This window comes from Panthera onca, chromosome D2 (genome assembly GCF_046562875.1).
Source record: "Panthera onca isolate mPanOnc1 chromosome D2, mPanOnc1 haplotype 2, whole genome shotgun sequence".
NCBI lineage: Eukaryota > Metazoa > Chordata > Mammalia > Carnivora > Felidae > Panthera > Panthera onca.
In genome coordinates this window covers 76,525,706-76,537,989 of record NC_138349.1, presented here as the reverse complement: position 1 = coordinate 76,537,989, position 12,284 = coordinate 76,525,706, and the positions used below count along the sequence as shown (strand labels likewise).

The 12,284-nt window shown below is 49.1% G+C and overlaps 1 protein-coding gene across 10 annotated transcripts in view; it reads right to left on the bottom strand.

Moving 5' to 3' along the window:
* EDARADD (EDAR associated via death domain) overlaps positions 1–12,284 on the bottom strand; it is a 95,098-nt gene that overhangs the window by 63,431 nt on the left and 19,383 nt on the right. Inside the window, exons 1-3 of one of the 10 annotated variants that reach the window (XM_078434182.2) lie at positions 6,386–6,924; positions 6,163–6,343; positions 565–895 (exon numbers count right to left, since the gene is read on the bottom strand). The exons of 3 other annotated variants lie outside the window; for them this stretch is intronic. Coding sequence is in view for 3 of the 7 variants with exons in the window: in XM_060642886.3 (XP_060498869.1) it covers positions 7,526–7,589 (64 nt within the window). In the remaining 4 variants the exon portion in view is untranslated. Of the gene's footprint in view, positions 1–564; positions 896–6,162; positions 6,344–6,385; positions 6,925–7,525; positions 7,748–12,284 lie in introns of those variants that run through there. 6 more of the 10 variants (XM_060642890.3, XM_060642891.3, XM_078434181.2 and 3 more) reach the window with 6 other exon arrangements.

Here is a 12,284-nt window from a genome sequence, read left to right as displayed (position 1 = left end):
GGCCGTGGAGGAAGTTCTTCTGTGCACATCACTGCCAAGCACGCACACAGACCCAGGCCTGCGTGGTGCCCAATGTGCCCTGCCTGACATCGTGCCTTCTCCCACCCAGGACGTCCTTGTGGTTCGCGCTCAACTACCTGTGTCCACCAGGCCTGGGTGGGTGTGTACCAAGGAGGGTATTTGGAGGAGGGCTGATCCTGATTCTCTGACACTGGTCTGGAAGTAGGAAGTTGCCCTAAAGGACTTCTGAGAGCCCTTGGAGCTGCATGTTTACAGTATTACTACATATAAAATCAAATCTCTTATTTAGAAGCATTACAGTGTGTATTTTTTATAAGTTCCAGGGAACAGCAGGCAGGGCCCCCAGGCAAAGCTCTGACAGCAGCTGGGACATGGGGCACGGGAGGAGCCAAAACAGAAAGGGGGACCACATGAGCTCAGGCTGGGACTTCCCCTAGCTCCCAGCCGAAGCCCTGCTCTCTCTGGCAGTGCTTTCCTCCCAAAGCCACCTCGACTCCGGGATCAATGTCTCCAGGCAAGAAGATACACATCACCCCAAGTTACCTGGGAACTGACCAAAAAGGATCTCGCTGATGACACTGATGTTTAATTTACATGAGCGTCTTGTGGAGAGTTCTCAAAAGGCACGAGAGAAGCCCGTGGTGACCTGACGCAGCGTGGCCCTGGAGGACACCTGGCCCGGCTCTCGGAGACATCAGGGGAGAGCAAGCTAGGCAGGCTGCTAGATCGTTTCTTCTTTCTCTGGGCCTCAGGTTCCTAATCTGTAATAGTCAGGGGTGAACGGAGCCTCCACGCGTCCTTCCAGCTTTAAAGGTCCATGAGCGGTGAGAAGCAGTGGCCCCATCGGCCAAAGAGCATCTTCAGGCTAAAGTCACTGAATGATATAGGAAGCCGCGGTCAGCACCTTCCTCTGAAATTCCCATTAGAGCTCCCGCTTACCTGGTGCCCAGCCCGTGCTGCAGGGGTTACCCCCAGGCTCAGTGTATCCTCGCAGGAACCCCGAGGAAGGTTCTGGTGCCTCCCTTTTTACATAACTGTGTGCCTAAAGTCACAGGGTAATACAAGAGCCAGAATCTGGACCTGGGACTTTGTGACTTCAAAATCTGCCTATTTTGGGGCGCCTGGGTCGCTCAGTCAGTTAAGTGTCTGACTTCGGCTCAGGTCATGATCTCATGGTTCATGAGTTCAAGCCCCGCATCGGGCTCTGTGCTGAGAGCTCAGAGCCTGGAGCCTGCTTCGGATTCTGTCTCCCTCTCCCTCTGCCCCTCCCCCACTCAACGCTCTGTCTCTCTGTCTCTCTCTCAAAAATAAACAAACATTGAAAAAAAAATTTTTTTTTAATCTGCCTAATTTCCACTACTTTCTAGAAGTTCACACACTGACTACCTGACATGCTCCCCTGGGGGGAATCTCAGTGTCCAGATTTTCCCTTTTAACAAGGATGTTAGATTAGGACCTACTCTAATGACCTCATTTTAACTAGATTACATCTGTAAAGCCTCTATTTCGAAATAAGGTCACATTCTGAGGTACTGGAGATTAGAATGACAACAATGTTTCTGGAGGAACGCAGCTCAACCCATCATAGTTTACTCTCTGGCCCCCCAATTCACATCCCTCCCACGTGCAAAATACAGGCACCGAGCGTTCCCCCAAAGTACTATGCATTCCGGCACCAGCTCTAAGTCCCAAATCTCCTCCTGACTCCTCATCCGCTCAATGACCCAAATCGCATCCTTAGAACCGTGGACCGCAGCCCACGGCCTCTCCAGAAGCAACCGTCCCCTATTTTGCAACACACACCCTGGTGAGCCACCCAACAGCCGTATGGTTCCGCTCCAACACCTCCCTTCATTAGCCACGGAACACGGGTGCCACCCGTTCCTAGACACAGTCTTTCAAGGGAAATCCAAAGACCTCCTCTAAGGATGTTCTTTCAGAGCGAACAAAGAGGGAAGCATGCCGGAGCGCCCTGGCTTTCCCAGGGAACCAGGAGCCGTGAGAGGCCTTGTGTGCTTTCGAGTGAAGAACTCAAGACAAGTTTCGAACTTGCAGTTTCAGAGCGAACTTATTTTTCCTCTGTTATTAGGATTTTGTGAGTACGATCGCTTTTCTGTTGACCGACGGCTGTTTTCATTCCTGGTTATGAAGAAGTCCTAGAGCCCTAACCATACTCGGGACACAAGGTCTCAGGGAGGCAGTGCTCTGGTGGCGCTGGCACACTGTTCATTTTCTCTTCTTCCCTGCCGTCTGCAGACCTCACATCAGGTGCTGAACAAGCGGAAGAAGGACCAGGGGTCCAGAAAGTGCACACCCAGGGGGTGCCTAGGTGGTTCAGATGGTGGCATCCAACTCTTGAGTTCTTCAGCTCAGGTCACGATCTCAGGGTTCACGGGTTCGAGCCCCACATCAGGCTCTGTGCTGACAGCACAGAGGCTGCTTGGGATTCTGTCTCTCCCTCTCTGTCTGCCCCTCTCCTGCTGCAGCATGCTCTTTCTCTCAAAATAAATAAACTTAAAAAAGAAGAAGAAAAGGAGAAAGGAGAACTCCAGCTTGCCATGGCTCTCTGGTGCATCTGAAGAAGGGCTAGCTGGTCTGGCTGGTCAAAGACCTGTGCTCCTTGAAGCGGTTGGCTCTTCTGTCCCGGTTTCCATTCCCACTGCTACCTGGGACCCACCTAAACTCATGGGGGGGGGGGGTGCTGGAAGGGGCAGTGAGAGACGAGGGGCCACCCAGGGCTGTCCTGAGCTGCTGCCCCACCAGCAGCCTCACTGCACAGTGCAAACAGGGACCCCAGAACAAAGGAAGGACATGCGCCCATGAGCTGGTGGCCCTTCGGCAGTTAGCTCATCGCAGTGATTCACCCCCACCTCCTCAACCCAAGGTTTCAAAGCCTCTTTCTTTGCTTCTGGCTTGAAGTCTGTATGAACGTGAGCCAGACTGGACTCACCTCCGACACAGATGATCTGACTCATTCCGTGTTCGATTTTTATTAGTGGCAGAGATAGAGTGAGACAGCCTTACTAGAACCTGCATGACTGTTTTTCTTCCGTGTGACCCCAACAGTCTTGTAGATTTTCTTAGTGCAAAACGTTGTTTCCTCACACCAAGCTCATAACCTGCTATGATAATATATATATATACCTTTGTTATTTGCACGTGAAGACACAAACATCTTTTTTATCTTTACAAGGTAAACTCAGTTGACATATCTAACTGGATGAAGAAGTTTCTAGAATCTCAAAACAAGAAGAGCTTTTACTGCCCACAGTTTGAAGCATATGTGGTTAAACTGTATACTTCCATTCATTCAGTGAGGCAGTAAGTATTTAACCAGGGCTTACAAAGCACTGAGTGGTGTGGGAAACAGAGGCAGAAACAAATGGTAGACAAAATTAAATGGCCTTATAACCTGCAGCCCATTGACAATTATCGAGCGTAACAATTCTCCAGGACCTCCCTACTGTCTTGATGTTGAGGCTTTGCTGGAAGGGAAAACCACCTTAGCACAAAGACAGCCAGGCCTCCAGGATCTGTGTCTTCTTTAGCATACGAAAATGCTGTTGGAGACTTCCTCTTGCCTTTACCTCCCCAGCTCCCAAGTATGTAATCAGCCACTCCTCACTATCGGGGCATCGATTCCTGCCCCACGGGTCCTGTCCCTGTGCTTTAATAAGATCACCTTTTTTTTTTTTTTTTTTTGCACCAAAGATGTCTCAAGAATTCCTTCGTGTCCTTTGGTTCCGGATCCCCACCACCACTCGGAAACCACACCACCGAATACCGTGACAGGCGTGAGCTCTGTCCAACAGCTTACTGTCTAGTTGGGGACAGACGGGAGTGGGGGTGGAGGGGCGGTGAAGAGGGCCTTCCGGACAATGAGAACAATGTCTGCGAAGGGGCAGGGACGGCAGGGGTAGGTAGAGACGGACGTAGAGAGAATGAAAACCTCTGAAGGACTGAGCATCTGTCAGAAAAGTCCATGCAGGTTTCTTAAGTAGACAAGTGCAGGATCTGTTAGGTCTCTGGCCACCTTTTGGTGAAGCGGCGGGTAAAAGGCAAGCGTAGGTGTGAACACGGCAGGTGAGCGCTGAGTGTAGGAAGTCAGGAGAGAACATGGGAGCTCGGGTCAGGGATGCAGAAGGGAAGACTCCCTTTAATGAGTTCCACAAATTGGCACCATCTGTGGCTTCATAGCAGAAATAGAAGGGGTGGGCGGGTATGCGCTGGAGGTTATAGACATTAAATGAGAAAGGGAAAGTCATTTTCGATCTTTTTTTAGATGGAGGAACCCTCCTCTTACTGATAGACTCCCAGAGTGGGAACGGACATGGGGACATCTTTCGAATGTATGAATAGGTTCTTCTATATCTTTGCGAGTGACAAGGAGACCTCGACCTTAGGAGGCCTCTCCCCACTCTGTGGGAAGCCAGAAAGATCTCACGTACAGATTTGGGTTCTACCTCTTAAAGTTCAGGAGACCAGTTTCTTTTGAAGGACACCCTCCTATCATCATCCCCTCTGGTCACGCCTCATGTGCTGGGATTTCCAAGTCCTTTGTTCCATTTTGGCTGGGCCAGGCAGACCAAGAACACCACGACAGGAATTCTAGATCCTGTAGTGCTAGTGTGGTCCGCTAAGACCACGTTGGCTGCCCTGGTGGCCTCTTCACACCATGACTCACTGAGGCTTTTTACACACTGTATCACTATTAAGGGGCAGTTCCTGGGCCTTGTCTTCTCTGGTGCCATTAATTTGGGGGGCCCAAGCAGATTTTACACTTGTCCCCATTCCATGGATCCCCGTACCCCCTCCCCCCCAATCTTTTTGAAGCCCCTTCGCCACTATCATGTAATGAGATCTGAGACGACTGTTGGTAAAATCGGGCCTCACACCTCTTGGCACTTGTCTGTCCATCGGGTTCTTGGAAGACGTGGATGTGGAGGTGAGTGGGGGTGGCTGCCCTTTCTGTTTTTTCCCAAACAGTGGGTATGGGGGGAGGGAAAGGAGATCCAGACAACTGATTTATCTCCCATTTCCCTGGAAAACATATTTACCATTCCCCACTTGAAGAAGAATTTAGACCTTGCTTCAAAATCTTCAGGAAACTCTCCCAAACTTAGCACACCATGATGCCAATGTAGCTGTCTTCTGACTCACCTCCAGATACTTTGTCTCCTCCTAACTGCTCAAACCACAGATTAATGATGGAATGTTGCTCTGTCCCTGCCCAAGCCCAGGCCAGAAAATAGGAAACACGTTTATCTACGCAGTTACAGGCAGTTCTGTATATGTGGTTTTCTCAGCAGCCTTTCCAACCTCAGCAAAGGAGAAAAATCCGCAGCGCGCCCCGGGGAGTAGCTCGATCATTCATTCATTCCTCCCAAGAGGATGGGAGAGCAAGGGCAGAAATCCTGGAAGGTGAAGTCTGAGGAGGCCCTTAAATCAAGTAAGAGATGAAAGAAAAACCGAGATTCTGGCCTGGGTACACACAGTATTTTCACATAAGGACAGAACTAGAGACCATTCTAATTAAAGGCCTCTACAGGTGGGATCCCACAGGTGGGATCAGCCTCTCGGTTTCCTGGATACCAGGTCATGCAACGGCTCTGAGGGCCAACGTACATACAGAACAAAAGCATTTAATGAAAGTGAAAAAGAGGAGAGAAAAGGAGAAATGAGAAGGCCTGTGAGTGGGGAGAAAGGAAGAGCCGGGGAGGAAAGAATGAAATCCACTCCTTGCGCTCTTTCCTGCCAGAGAGGCTTGAGAGACTTGTTTCAACTGGGATCCCGAGTCCAGAACAAAAGCGGCGGGGGCCACAGCGCGGGGAGAGGGAAGGCGCGTCCCAGGCACGCGTGGGGGTGCCGAAGGGTGGGGGCGGCGGGCGCGCAGGAGGCCGGCGAGACCCGCGGGGATCGGCAGCCGCTCGCGGGGGGGACCTCGCACCGCGCCCTCGGGGCCCCGGGCGCCGCCGCGGTCCCCGGCCCGACCCCGCGCGGACCGGGGTGCGGCGCCCCGTCCAAGGTCGTTCCGGGAAGCCCCGGGGGTCGCGGGAGGCTCGGCCCCACGGTAGCTGCGGGAGCCTGGCGAGCTCGCGGGCCGCGGTTCCCGCTCCAGGTGAGGGCGCGGTGTCACTTTACCTGCGCGCAGAGGGTCGTCCGGGAAAGCCATGGGGCGGGGTGGGGCAGACGAGCGCCCAAGGGGGCTGCGCGGCCTCGGGGACGGGGTTGGAGAGCGGGAGGGCAGGGATGGCAGGTCCTGCCGTACCGACGCTCCCGGAGCTCACCACCGCGGCTCTGCGCGCCCCTCCTCCTCCTCCTCCTCCTCCTCCTCCTCCTCCTCCTCCTCCTCCTCCTCCTCCACCTCCTCCCAGACTCTCCGCAGCGTCCTCCGCGTGCTCACTTCCTGCTTCGGCAATTAGCAAAGCCCCTTCTCGGCGCGGCCGCCTCCCTCCCTCGGCAGGCGCGGGCCGGGGCCGGGGCGCGGGGAGGGGCGCCCGCGTGCCCGGAGCGTCGCCAGTTCGGGCAGCGCCCGCAGCGGGCGTCCTTCCTGCCGCGCGCCCAGGCTCCCGACCTGGCGGCCCCTCGAGCGCCGTCCCGGCCTGGCTGCGAAGGAATCAGTGGCCTTAAATCCCGGCTGCAGTCGCGGGTCGCCGTGCTGGCCCCCTAATCACGCCGGGGCCGGCACGCAGCTCTCCCACCGCAGGCCCCGCGATCTGCTGTCTAAAGTCTCCCGGTCTTTGGGCAGCGAATGCCGCTGCATGGTGGCACACGCTGACAACCGCGATTCGGAGTTTTCTTTGGCAGATAGCTATTACGTGGCCTCCAGGATAGATGCTGCACAAAGGGAGGGAAACGAGAGAGCGCCTGATCCACACCCGTACAGCCGTTCTAGAAAAATAGCCGGGGTTCTCTCGGAAATGCGGAATCGGTTCTTACAAGAAAACCACTAAGGTCTAATTTAAAGGGGAACATGCGCCAGTTACTTACGGGAGCACAGACTGGCGTCGTTTACCAAGAATACATTAGAGATAGTTGTATTTTTAAAAATTTTTTCCAACGTTTATTCACTTTCCGAGAGACCGTGAGCGGGGGAGGGGCAGAGAGCGAGGGCGACACGGACTCTGAAGCAGGCTCCAGGCTCTGAGTTCCGCGGGGCTGGAACTCGGGAACCGCGAGATCAGGACCCACCCGAGCTGCAGTCGTCCGGCGCTTAACCCACTGAGCCACCCAGGCTTCCCAAAGACAGTTGTATTTTAATTAAACCTATCGTCAGTCATAAGTCTATTACACAAACGTTATAGGCAATTTAAATGTAACAGGACTCTCCTAAGGGTTTTTAAAGAATCCACATCGGCCTGGGCAGGTGAGGATGGAAAGACGTATGTAAGAGACAACATAATGGCTGTTAGCACGCAGTGTCAGCAATTGATCATTAAAGGAGCCGCCTCCAGCCCAAAGCTCAGCTTTGAGAAACGCAGAAAAGCAGCAAATACCTACATACCCTCGTGGTGACCAGAGGCTTGTTTTGTGCTTCTCCTCATCTGTTTAGTGGTCCGGAGGCCCATGGCGCTCTCCAGATTGGTGTCTTAGTCTCTGGAAGAGGCCATGGAAGAGGCAAGAGCCTCAGAAAAGAGTGATCGGCTGTGTGTCTGAAGAAAGTAACAGCCTTCTAGATGAAGCTTTCTGGGGAACTTGTAAGTGGGAGCGTAAGCTTCCTTCTGGTCTGCTTCTGATAGGAAGGGAAATTTTTTCTAAGAGTATTTTTTCTTCGAATCTATTTTGAGGTTTGGTTTGTGGTTCTTGCAGACTTCTCACGAACATGGAATTATTTCTAAAGTTGGTTGGCAGGAACCACATATCAAATTGTGCTATCTTGTTAACACTGTAAGCTCGAGCACTGCCCTAAAGCTGGTTGGCCTTTCAAAACCCTGAACTAGAATTCATTTCTGTATCACTCTCATTCTTTATTATACTGAATAGAAGATAGGTGGCAGAAATGTACTTTCAGATTAAATTTTTTTTAAGGATTGATTATGGACGTAAATTATTATCTCCTTTCATTCAATTTCCTTGTACCTCCTTTTCTATGAATTGCAACCATAACCCATCATTATCTTCACTGTTCCCATGTGCTTTGTGAACTATAAAGTGTGCACTACAAACGAGAACTTTTTTTTTTTTGCAATTTACAAAAGAACTAATTTAAAAACAATTCTCATCCACCATCATTCCCACAGATTCCCATACAAGCTATTTGCTCTCACATTATGTCATTCGGCTTTTGCTTCTATTGCTTCTAAAGAGTGTAAAACACTCAGCTCAGGCCATGACTCAGCTTGTTTCAGCTGACTTCAGCTCAGGCCATGATCTCATGGTTCGTGAGTTTGAGCCCTGTGTCGGGTTCTGTGCTGGCAGCACAGAGCCTGGAAGCTGCTTCAGATTCTGTGACTCCTCTCTCTGCCCCTCCCCTGCTCTCTCAAAAATAAATAAACATTAAAAAAATTTTAAAAAGCACTCTTTAAAATGGACATTTTTTTACATTTCCTGATAGCCCCTACATACTCATGAATCTCAGAATCATGGTAAATGGGGATGGTGGACTTGGTAATCAAGGAGTCAGGCATGCTGGATATGACTCATGCCCCTGTCACTGGGAGTTTGGGTTACTCTGGCAAGCAATGCAAACTCTTGAGTGTAAGAATTTATAGGACTGTGAAACTTCAATGGAATAATGTGTCTATAAAGATACCTAAACCAGGGGCGCCTGGGTGGCTCAGTCAGTTAAGCATCCAACTTCAGCTCAGGTCATGATCTCATGGTTCATGAGTTCGAGCCCCCATTGGGCTGGTTGCTGTCAGCATAGAGCCCACTTCGGATCCTCTGTCCCCCTCTCTGTGCCCCTCCCCTGCTCATGCTCTCTCAAAAATGAGTAAACATTAAAAACAAACAAACCAAAAAAAACTAAACCAGTGCCTCTCACATAGTAGGTACAAATAAACCAGCTACCTTCCTGTTTTCATTCTTTCCTTGGAATTTAGTTTATTGCAAGAAGTTCCTATTTGTTATAAGAAATTTGTCATAGTGTTTGTGCATAGCATAGATGGATGGATTGAGTCATAGCATCAAATAACATACTTTTTGAATTGCCCATTCCCCCTGCCCCAACGCCAAACAAAATGCCAAGCCCTCGGGAAACCAAAGTGAGAAGTCCCCAACTTTTAGGAGTTTATGGTCAAGAGAGACTTGCAAATACTGTTTCACTATAGAACTGGGATCATGAAGGTTTAAACCAGGAAGAGAGCATGTGTAGAAGAAAGGCACTGAAGATGTATGCAAGCCATCTGGCTGGGTGGTGACCACCCTCAACCTGACAATTTGCCTTGAAAGCCTTCAGGCCAACTTTGAGACCTTTATTCAAGACAATCTGGCCTTAAGTAGAGAAAAACATACACACACACACACACACACACACACACACACAAACTGTTGGTCTTGTGTCTTTTCACGAACGGATGACAGTTATCAGAAATGTTATCTTTAAAGAGAGAAAGCATTAACTCAAAATATATTTTATTTGATTCGTCACAGAATATGTTGTTTTTGTTCATTTTACACCATTGTGGCTAAGTGTTACTCAAATTTGTGCAACCTGAGATAAAAAGTTATTATTGAGGGTATGTACATTGCATACAATGAACCCAGCAAATTGTGCTCCCAGACAGGGTCTCATCTATATAAAAGTGGCTGTAATGGGGGCGCCTGGGTGGCTCAGTTGGTTAAGTGTCTGACTCTGGATTTCGCCTCAGGTCATGATCTTCCAGCTCACGGGTTCAAGTTCCATGTGGGGCTCCACACTGACAGTGTGGAGTCTGTTTGAAATATCTCTCCCTCTCTGTCCGCGCCTCTCCTGCTTGTGCTCTCTCTCAAAATAAATAAACATGAAAAAAAGGTTTTTTTCAAGCAGCTATAATGGAAGTGCATGGATTTGGGGCAATAGGAGACTCCTCACATTCCAGAATGAGACAGTGCCTCCCTCAGCTGCATCTGTGTGATAAAACCCTGTGGAATTGTGTGTGATGCAAGAGGCCTAATGAGAGTTAATACGTTTGCTTGTCTCCTTGAATTTTGTCCAGTGTGTTAAGGCACTTGTAGGGGATCTCAGCTGTTTTACCACCTGACTGCTCATGATAATGCCCCAGTTTTCTTCTGGAAAACCGCCATTCCCACTTTCAGTCCATGTGATTAGGCAGTGGCAACATCACCCTGACTCCCGACTCTAGGGTTTGGGCATGTGACCCAGTAATAGCCTTTCAGACCATTACTGAGTAAGCCAATGAGTCTAGGAGGTGCATGGGACCTTTGCCGGGTCAGTGGGGCCGTGGGGCCAGTTGGGGTCTCTAAATAACTAGCCGGAGATCATTTCTTCCACCACACCACATGCTTGTGTGTGAAATGTTTGCCAGGGTGCACATCACAGAGAGCCTTGAATGCCAGACGAAAGCATTTGAGACTATTTTTCGTGCAACAGGAAGCCAGGAAGCTAGTTTTGAAAAGCAGCATATGAAAATTGGTGTTTTTGGAGGATTAGTGTGGCAGCTGTGTGTAGGATAGGATGGAGGAAGGCGCGAACTCAATCCAAGAGTGCCAAGAGTGCGTTTAATCTTCACAGTGCACTGTAATTTATTACAGAGTTGAATTTGCATCCTTGTCCAAAAGTGAGGGAAACTCACATCTGAAACTCACATCTAAAAATTGTAAATGTTCTTTTGTTGCCTTTTTAAGCATTCGTTGTCTCCCATGAAGTGATTGCTTTATGCGTTTGCAGATGTTCCTTACAAATGATGTATTCCAAAATGTTGACAGAGGGACTAGAAAACTTATGTAAGGAAAATATTATCATTTTTGTTGATGTGAGCCCTATTTGACAGGGGCACAGCACTCTGGTGCATATACTTAAGCATGAATAGTTCTTAAAGTTTCTTCTACCTACTTGGACAAAAGCCGTTCTATGTACAGGAGAGTAAATCTCTCTTGCCGACTTCTACCAGCTTACTTTGAATCATTTACCCATTACGACGCATGAGCCAGAAAACCACCATTTTTGTGCTGTGTTTGGTTTTCCACAAAGAGAATGGAACAGTGGGTGGTTCTCAGTGTGGGTCTTGCTAAAAACACTTTGAGTGCCATGGATAGGGAGCGGGAGGTACGGAGAGGTAAGGAGATGGGAGAAAAAGTATGGCTGTCTAATGAGCACTTTATCCTGGAACCTGACTACAGCCTTGCGCTCTCACCACTCACAAGTGTGTGCTGGTACCTTGACCTTGGGTGCCATCATCCTCAGCATGTTCGGCTGCTTTCTTAGTGAATATATATAATAGCAATTTATTTCTTGCTCCAGATATTAAGAGAAAATCTGATCAAAGAGATGAACTTTATGGATCAAAACCTGACACCCAACTAACTGAAGTCAGCTAGAGATTTTGTTCCATTTCTGCTGTTAGGAGAAAAGGGCAGATGAGAAGAAAACCTGGCGTTATCGGCGACCAACTAAAAGTTGTGTAGCCGGCACCTGAGAGTTTAGTTTCCTGTGCTGTGTACCCTCAGAATGTGGAACACGGGCTCAAGTTGCTGACTTGGGAATCTACAAAATCATCCATCATTTAATAAATTATTTTAAAACTTGTCATTTAGAGTGTATTCTTTTTTATAAAAAATGTTTATTTATTTTGAGAGAGAGAGAGAGAGAGCACACGAGTGGGGCAGGGGCAGAGAGAGAGGGAGAGAGAGAATCCCAAGCAGACTCCTCACTGTCCACACAGAGCCCAGTGCGGGGCTCAATCTCATGAACGGCGAGATCATGAGCTAAGCTGAAATCGAGAGTCAGACTCTTAACCAACCGAGCCATGTAGATGCCTCTAGAGTGTATTCCGAGCTAAGACAAGAAGGTGGACTTAGATATAAGTGAGTCAGATGAGGAACTATTAGAACTAATAGGTGAATTTAGCTTGGAGGAGAGAAAAAGCTCAACGTACGGAACACCACCAGCTTTCCTATAGATCAGCAATATGGAAATGGTGGAAATGATCCCATTAAAACAGCAAATAAAGCTATAAAGTTACTGGGGATAAATTCAATAAAACTATCCTTAAAAATCGCAAGAACTACAAAGCTTTCCTGAAGGCTGTAGAAAATAAATCTGAGTAGATAGAGAACTATACCAGGTTAATTGATAGGAAGCCTCAATATTGTAAAGATACTCA